The sequence below is a fragment of the Littorina saxatilis genome, linkage group LG17 (assembly GCF_037325665.1).
Source record: "Littorina saxatilis isolate snail1 linkage group LG17, US_GU_Lsax_2.0, whole genome shotgun sequence".
Classification (NCBI taxonomy): domain Eukaryota; kingdom Metazoa; phylum Mollusca; class Gastropoda; order Littorinimorpha; family Littorinidae; genus Littorina; species Littorina saxatilis.
Genome location: NC_090261.1, coordinates 41,235,878 through 41,245,306, shown reverse-complemented (window position 1 = coordinate 41,245,306; position 9,429 = coordinate 41,235,878). Strand labels below are relative to the sequence as shown.

At 40.1% G+C, this 9,429-nt stretch overlaps 1 protein-coding gene across 2 annotated transcripts; it reads left to right on the top strand.

Annotated features, from left to right (window-relative positions):
* Window positions 1-292: 292 nt before the first annotated feature.
* On the top strand, window positions 293-7,297 carry LOC138952871 (uncharacterized). 2 transcript variants are annotated; one of them, XM_070324618.1, is made up of 5 exons: window positions 293-836; window positions 1,362-1,453; window positions 3,063-3,177; window positions 3,825-3,973; window positions 5,315-7,297. In XM_070324618.1, exons 1-4 carry the CDS (start codon window positions 659-661, stop codon window positions 3,875-3,877), a joined length of 438 nt encoding a protein of 145 aa, XP_070180719.1. In that variant the 5' UTR covers window positions 293-658; the 3' UTR covers window positions 3,878-3,973; window positions 5,315-7,297. The 2 variants fall into 2 exon arrangements, with proteins under 2 accessions (XP_070180719.1, XP_070180718.1); XM_070324617.1 differs by having other exon boundaries at window positions 303-836; window positions 3,063-3,287.
* Window positions 7,298-9,429: the final 2,132 nt, after the last annotated feature.

Sequence of the window (9,429 nt, the reverse complement as noted above, 5' to 3'; positions counted from 1 at the left end):
AGGTGATTCATTATGCATGTGCCAATCAGTTTGAGGTGTTTAATTCTGATTCCTGTATTTACAGTGTAAAATTAAAACTATTGTTTTCAAACATTCCTATGACACCTGGTAATGGTTCTGTGTTTTTTTGTAATTTGTATTTTGTTTTTCTGCAATAAATATTTGAAATGGATCTGAGACTGACTTACTACTTTTAGCACTCTTTTTCACCACATTCCCACGTACAGATATTGCAATATCAACTCTTCCTTTCTACCTGTTTCAAACAAGCTCTATTTTTTAATTAAAAAGTTTTTTTTTCTTGTGGCTGTTTGATCAATTATGGCAAGCATTGACTGAAATAAACCATTTATATATATCCAGCACAACATGCAATTCATTAACTTTTGACCCTAACCTTTAACACTTCCCAAAATAAATCTTTGGTGGACATTGCATCGACGCTGTTCATTTTGAATGAACATTTTTCTTGTTAGATCAGTGGTCTATGCCGGCGCATAGTTGTGACTGGATCAACTCGCTGCGCTCGCGGTAAGTGCTGACAACCGGAAGAAAGCTGCATTCCGAAAAAAGTCACTTCCGTTTCGCCATTTTTCGATGATGCCAGAGAAGTGAACCATGATTTCAAGATGCCCGGTGCAAATTGTTGTATGCCTGGATGCAGCGTGAGCTCACTAAGATCTTCAACGCTTATAACTTTCCATGGTATACCAAACGGAAAAGCGGATGCCGAATGGAGAGCTGCTCTTCCACAAAATCAACCGTGCTGACAAGCTTTTCAACCCGAAGAATGCGAGGATGTTCCCGACATTTCAAAGAAACATGCTTCAAATACGGTACGTAAAAAAACTAGTAATATAGCGAAAATAAGCTTTCATCTGATTGTCTGTGCTGTGTTGTTTTGCTTGTAATGCTTCAAGTGACGAAGCTCTAGTAGTATCAATCAATCAGTATGAAGCTTAGTACTTGTACTGAACTTGTAGTAACTAGTACTTTTACAGCTCGCAGACAAAAAATAACACAATCGTATTCTGAATCATACATTGACAAAGGCGTAATTCTGAGCTATAATTATTAGGTAATGGGGGAAAAAACCACTCTTTGTTCTTGTGATAATGTGTTTTTGAATATATTCTAGTAAACTTCTGGGTTAGAAGTAGAACTTAGATTTCTTTTGTTGTTTTACTCGGTCACTGAGTCAGTCTTGTTCATTCTTGACAGATTTGCAGTAGTGTGTTTTACTAATTCTTGTTTCTATTTCAATAGATCTAAATGTATAGGTCTGTTTAGTTAATTTAACTTATAATTTCGACTCAGCATTTTGAACATTTTCTTTGCATGTTTTTTTGCTGGGCCTACAGGCAAGCGAGCACTCATTCCAGGAAGTCTGCCAACCAACCATGTGCTACAGAAGTCAGTAGAAACACCAAAGACTCCAGCCAGGAAACCCCCAGTGAGTAAAAATTGCTGTTATTTGCCCAGTATAGTATGCTATTAGTGATACTGATAGTGATAATATGCTACTTGTAACTCTTTTGTGAGTACCGGTACATGTATGTATACTGGGTGTTTTCTCAGTTTCTGTCCGCTGTCAGTGTGAGATTTATATTGTGGTATAACCTGTTTTTCTAGTTTCATGGTTTAGCCACGACTCACTTTGAATGAGGGTCATCTGCCAGGCATTTAGCTGATTATCTGATAAGTGATATTTTTTAATTTGCTATTTATAAATTACAGTTATACTAGTAAACTAACACTGTCGCACAAAGTATGTGACTTTAAAAAAAGATTTGTTTGAAATCATGTGAGCTCTGTCCACTAGATGATGGAGAAGGGAATTTTTCCAGTTGAGTCTGCAACATGGATTTTTTCTCTCTCGGATAACAAATACAGTATGGTAGGAAAAATTTAGGGTTGGTGTGGCGATAACTTCTTCTTCTGCGTTCGTGGGCTGAAACTCCCATGTACACTCGTGTTTTTACGTGTATGACCGTTTTTACCCCGCCATTTAGGCAGCCACACGCCGCTTTCGGAGGAAGCATGCTGGGTATTTTCGTGTTTCCATAACCCACCGAACTCTGACATGGATTACAGGATCTTTTCCGTGCGCACTTGGTCTTGTGGTTGCGTGTACAGTAGTACCTGCCATATCCGGTCACCCATTAGTCATTGCAAAGGTGACCGCAAATATCAGGTGGCCGTTCATTACAGGCCCCCTCCTCCTCCAAAAAAAACCCAAAAAACACGATCAAGTTTTCATGAAGAAAAGAAAGCGATCATCCACGAGCCGCCGATTCATTGTCTCTGTTAGTTTTGCTTTCGTTTATACATCTTAATTATTTGCGTGTTTAACTCGATCGTCTTGGCTAAGCTATTGTTTCGTATGTTTCTATGTGTGTTGTTTGGATTATTATATATGTATTTGAGTGTCAGATAAACAAGTGTTTCAAACTCACATCAGCTGTGATCGATCCGGAAGTGACTGCCGTAAATGTACATGTATGCGCATGTCTGTATTTACAGTTTGCGCATGCGTAAGTATTCATGTCGTCTGCTCGTGCTGTGCCGTCTGTGCACACAACACACACACACACACACACACACACACACACCACAGGCGCTCGCCCGCGAAAGTGACAAGTGGCCGTTAAGTGGCCGCTCCTGTCGAGTAAGAGGGGCACCTTAGGGCAAAAATCAGTGACCGTTGACCGCGTCAGACAGGTTAACGGCCATTAAGAGTCAATTATAGAAGGAAAACTCATTAGTCATGGGAAAGCTGGCCGCTCCGGGTAGGTTCACGCCCACGAAAGGGCCGGAAATGGAAGGGACTACTGTACACACGAAGGGGGATAAGTCACTAGCAGGTCTGCACACAAGTTGACCTGGGAGATCGGAAAAATCTCCACTCTTAACCCACCAGGCGGCCGCAGCCGGGATTCGAACCCTCGACCTTCCGATTACGAGGCCGACGTCTTACCACCCCGCCACAGCGCCCGTCGTGTGGCGATAACAATAAAGATATGTCATAGTGACTTGACTAATTGATTTGAATTCTGCTGCAGGTCAGTCGCCCCCCACCTCCTGGTTGCCTACTACAACTTCGAGGAAATACGACAGGACACCCTTCAGCTTGCTGCACCATGGTGTCTCTTGGAGAACAGCAAGGAACAGATACAGGTGGGAATAACCGAAGCCAGCCAAGTGAAACTGTTGTCCTCTACGTTATGATTACGTACTCCAGCAGACATCAACTTGTGGTCGACGTGCGTGGGTTTTGCTCAAAATACGTAAGTATTCGTCAGTGTTTGGCTTCTCGAATTAAGTTTCAACTTAATCTCTGTCTCGAACCACAGGCGGAAGGTATCGTTCACTGGACCACTACTTACATAGAAAGACTATACTGAACGAATCGTCGGTAAGCTTACCACACTGTCATACTGTCATACTCATAGTGATATCACTGATACATTTGTACAGGTATTAAAACATGGCTGTTTGCTGAAAAAATCGTTGTGAAAAATTGTAATGTCTCTGAAGTTTGATTCAGTCCGTCATTCATTTTGATGGGAAGTCAACCCTTGGTGAGGCTAATACTAATATTGTTTTGATCTGTATTCTGCCAGTGCCATTGCCAACTGCCATTGTTGTTCTTGTGGAGTTCTAGAACAAGCTCTGGTTTGAATGACCAGCTAAAATTAATGCTGATAGTAAATAAGTACATTATTTTTGCATTAGCGGGGTATACAAAATATTTTATTAAAAAAATACCGCATGGTTTTGCTTGATCAAATCATTTATCAGCTAACAATATGCTTTTATTTCAGTTGGACCTGACTTGAGCATGATTCCGTTGTCTCCGCAACAACAGCTTGATTGAGATACAGGCATGTCCAGTTTTCAGCAAGTGCAGGCTGAGTGTGAAGATCTGATTGCTGATCTAGACACAACATAAGCTGCTTGACACTATTCCAAGGTAAGCGAGAAGCTTTGAAAATAGTTACTTTAATTCAGTAATGCGTAATTATGTATGCAATACTCCTGCTGGTGAGTTCACTACAAACAGGTACTACATTAGAACTAGAAGAATAGGTTCCACAAGAACATTTCTGACTGTTGATGCCACTAAAACTCTCGTTACATCCTGCATTCTGTGTAGATTAGATTACAGCAAATCCCTTCTCATAGGCTGCCCTGACTCCACTCTCCAACCCTTGCAAAAAGTACAACACTCTGCAGCACTCCTCTCATGAAAGAACTTCACTGGCTTCCTGTGTCTCAACGTATTAGGTATAAAGCTGCCTGCTTCTGCTACAAGATCATCTCTGAATCGGCACCTGCCTATCTTTCGGAACTGGTCTCCCTCTCGCACCCTTCATTCTTCTGCTGATGCTCGACTTCTCCGTCAAGGTTGCTTTAAACGCAAGGCTCATGGCTTCCGCACGTTTTCATATCATGGCCCTCAGTTATGGAATTCACTCCCCTTTCTATTACGTCACTCTCCATACATTTCATCTTTTAAGTCCAATTTGAAAACTCACTTGTTCCAACAACATTACGGATAGTTCCTTAGGCCAAACAAAAAAATAGTCTGTTTACGGTAACATCGGCCCAAAAAATAGGGTCGGTAGGTCGGGATTTTTTTTTTCTCCAAAAAACATCAAATTATTTTGCCAAAAAACAAACTTTGTTTTAAAATTTTGATTTTTTGTTTTTCTTCCCCAAATGCCAAAAAAAAGTCTAGGGTCGCGCAAAAAAATAGGGTCGGTCGGGATACCGTAAACAGACTTCTTTTTTTTTGGCCTTAGCATAGAGTCTGGGGATGTGAGATGTGCATGATGTGTTGTTTGAATCTGACAGTGATTGTATGAATTTTTTATACACGTATTGTTGTCACGCGCTTTGAACTTCTGATAAGGCGCTTTATAAATGCCCGTTATTATTATTATTATAAGTAGATACACACTTGTAAACTTATGTTAGTTTTCACACGTGAGCATGAAGTGCCTTTATGAGAAATGTATAGTGGCTTGCAATATTGAATTTGAGGGATGTTTGCAGTTATGTAATATATTAGCACAGCTCAGTTTTCTTCAGGGTTCCGTGAGAACAGTGAAATTCTCCTTTGAGGACTGAAAAATATCTTGGATAATTGGTCTTAATTTGGGGGGGGGGGGGGGGGGGGGAGATTTAAAACATAAGTACATTCACATGTGTTTTTCATTTTCACTGTGTAAAGGTGGGGAGGTCCTTCTCTACTTGTTTCTTTGTTTTCCCATTGACATATATTTTGTTCTTGTCTATATTTTTTACATAGGTGCTGTCCTCATCCCCAGCCGACTGTTTCCGCTGAAGCCGTGAAGGATGCTTCTTCATGTAGGCGTGGACATCTTTTTCGTCGCCGTGCAAGGCTTCCAGTTCCAGTACCATATAATTTTGTGAATACTCTGGGGACCTGTCATCAACTTTGGAAGGACGCTTTATTTTAACACTTTGTACCCCATCTATGTTGACCAAGATTTTTTAAGCCGAGACCAGCTGTGCTGCAGCAGGTCACTCAGAATTGTAGAAACTGTATCAACAGGCTAGAATCCTGGCGTTAGATCAACGTTACAGGAAGCGACTGAAGCTAACAGTCTAAGCAGGATGCAGATATGTGCCGAATGATAACAGATGCAATGTACATAGTGACTGTGTGTACCTGGGAGACAAGGAGTTAAGACCACATCTGAACTGAGGATTTAGTCTCTCCATAATCAAACGCTGAAGAAGATTTCAGAATGAACTTTGTTAGATAAATTATGGTTGTTATGATCGTCACATTTTAGGTCCCCCCCTTCCCCCCTTTTCAAACTTCCCCGCTTTTCAGACCTTACATTTTTGGATTTTCTGTTCACAACCTGTTGTACATTTACCTAGATATTAAGCAGATTTCCTCCTTTATAAGACCAGCTTATTTTTTTTATTCTTGGAGGCCTGAAAAGGGTGTTTGGAAGGACACTGTATTTGTTTGTTCGAAATTCAGAATTCAAATAATTCTTCATCAACGAGTTATTACTGCCTCACCATAGCAGTTAGGCCAGTCTTACTAACTCTTACTTTTATTAATGTGCCGTGATGCAAAGACGTTGAGCAGTTTTCAGATGTTTATGAATCTAGGGCTTTCAAAATTTACTGACATACAATACAATACAATACAATAAAATAACTTTATTAATCTCTAAAAGAGAAATTGCATTGCTGAGCTTTTGTGTCCGTAATAATAACATACATAAAACATTCAAAAATAAACATTTGTTCTTTGTCATGCATACATTCTTGTGTTCTTATACATTTCTTCATGTTGGACTCCATGACTCCATGACATCCAAACATGAAGTTCAGTTACCCCTTTTTGAGTCACTTGAGAAAAAGTGACTCTATGTAATCGGTCAGTGTTGGTCTGTCCGGCCGGCCGTCCGGCCGGCCGGCCGGCTGGCCGTCCGGCCGGCCGGCCGGCCGGCCGTAGACACCACCTTAACGTTGGACTTTTCTCGGAAACTATCAAAGCGATCGGGCTCATATTTTGTTTAGTCGTGACCTCCAATGACCTCTACACTTTAACGATGGTTTCGTTGACCTTTGACCTTTTTCAAGGTCACAGGTCAGCGTCAAAGGAAAAATTAGACATTTTATATCTTTGACAAAGTTCATCGGATGTGATTGAAACTTTGTAGGATTATTCTTTACATCAAAGTATTTACATCTGTAGCCTTTTACGAACGTTATCAGAAAAACAAGGGAGATAACTAGCCTTTTCTGTTCGGCAACACACAACTTAACGTTGGGCTTTTCTCGGAAACTATAAAAGTGACCGGGCTCAAATTTTATGTGAACGTGACTCATTGTGTTGTGAATAGCAATTTCTTCCTGTCCATCTGATGCCTCATATAATATTCAGAACTGCGAAAGTGACTCGATCGAGCGTTTGCTCTTCTTGTTAACTTTGAAGGTCACATTGTGGGCGAATTTTTAGCAAAAAGTTGGAACATGGTATGACTGTTCTTACTCACAAGGGAAGTGATTTTGTTATTTACTGATTTTCATTTTGTGTGGCCTTCTTTCACCCATTTAATCATTCATAAATGTTCATACCCAAGGGAAGTAATTCACATATATCTATGGCCAATGTTTTCACAGGGCATCTATAGTGTGGATGAACACTGTCTCCACTCAAAATAGTCCTTTGCTATTGTACATTGTGAATCAGCATTTTTGTTTTTGTCCTGTTTGAATAAAGTGCAATCATTTTACAACCAAAGTGTTAATGTTAAAGATGTTTACATAATGTGTGAAGGATGATGCATTTGAAAACTAATATTGTTAAATGTAAATTGACCTGTGACAAGTCAGCATAGTGCAATATCCAAGCATGAAACCCGCACACAATTCCCAAACAACATGCTTTCTTTTCCACAAAATTCCATCCAGTGGAAAACAATTATGTGAACGTCATAACATGGTTTTTACATTAATAATCAAGCCTTACACCAACTAAAATGGTGTTAATAGGCATTTGAGCAAGCTTTAACACCAACATAACATGGAGTTAATAGGCATTTGAGCAAGCTTTAACACCAACATAACATGGGGTTTTGCATGTTATACCAGCAATAACATGATGTTAATCACATTACAAGCAAGCTGTAACACCACCAAAACAAGCAGTTTTGCAAGTTAAGTCTACGATAACATGATGTTAATCACATTACAAGCAAGCTGTAACACCACCAAAACAAGCAGTTTTGCAAGTTAAGTCTACGATAACATGATGTTAATCACATTACAAGCAAGCTGTAACACCACCAAAACAAGCAGTTTTGCAAGTTAAGTCTACGATAACATGATGTTACTTGGCGTTAAACCAAAGCTTTAATGCCATCAAAACTTGGAATTTTTGCATGTTACAGACATGCTGTAACATGGTTTAACATGATGTTTTGACCGTCGCAAAACGCGCTGAAATTCCAGGCAATTTCGCTGCGATAACTTCAACAAAATCCAATCAAAATCTGGCGTTGTCGTGAACACCAAAATGTGATAAACCCATTGAAACTTGAAGTTTTGTTGGGATTTTGAGTAGTTTTGTAAGATACAAAACGCCACTTTTCGCCCAGTGTAAACGATGGAACTTTCCTATCTAAAGGTCTGCGCTGGCGATACGGATTATTAGTTGATATTAATGGTGGCAATATCGCAAGTAAGTAGTTTGGCACCTTACGGTGTACAATCTTGTGAAATAATACCAATTTTGAACGTTTACGCCTCTCTTAAAGTGAAATAAAGCCTGACTCGTCGTACAGTTGTTGATGGCTTGTACCGCGGACTGCTCCAACAATGGTCTTCATCTTCAAAGCTTCATCTTTGGCGGGAAGTGATGTCTGAAGAGGTTGATTTTGTGTGTTAGTGTGTGTGTTAGTGTGTGTGTGTGTGTGTGTGTGTGTGTGTGTGTGTGTGTGGGGGGGAGGAGTTTTGTGCAATAACGCATCCTTTGAACACTTCTATGACAAATGACCAAAATATAGTTTTTCTAGCTAAGGACCCGCTCCTGCCTAGGGTATAGTACCTAGTAAACGCCCACCCCACACTTTTGGGCAAAACTGGTACATAGGGTGGGTGGGCGTATACAAGGTAGTTAACGGTAATATCATGTTAACCATCAATTTTTAAAAAAAACTCATTCTCGCCTAAAATTAATTTTTTAAATCCATTTTGATATTACAACGTACTCTTATGAACACGAAGAAAATAAACAAAAACAAACAAAATTAACGACAAAGAGTAAAAAAAAAAAAAAGTAAGGCCTGATGGCGATTCGTACTCGACTCAATTGCGCATCAAGCGAATTCGACAACCGTTCGGCTACGGAATCAGACACCAAATGCTCGCCACTGTAATGCATTAAACAAGACGCAAGCACGCTTTTGCAACACGCCGTTATGATCGAGCATCGGTTGAAATCTTTCGCGAGCAGAAGCTCGTATTTGACCGCAATGCATCGGTGCTTAAATGACACCAATGTGTGTCCATGAGGGACATAAATCTACAAACAATATTTGAACAAGATTTATTCGAACTTGACGGTTTTAATGGACAGTGTTGGTGAAGTTACTGACAGGTAGCGACTTTACAGGAGGGGGAGGGGTCCTCTAACTTTACAGCTCGGAGACAACCCGGTAAGGACTTACCGGTGTTTCAAAAATAACACTTAGCAGTTGAGTTTTACAGGCCAGTATATGAGTTGCAGCTTTTTCAAGAATAAATCTTGTTCAAATATTGTTTGTAGAGAGGAGCAAGCATGAGGAATCTCCAATTCTAAAAATAACCAATTCTGGTAGCTGCCGACCTTCCGCCAGACACACATTAATACCGGGGAAAAATAAATAATTACTG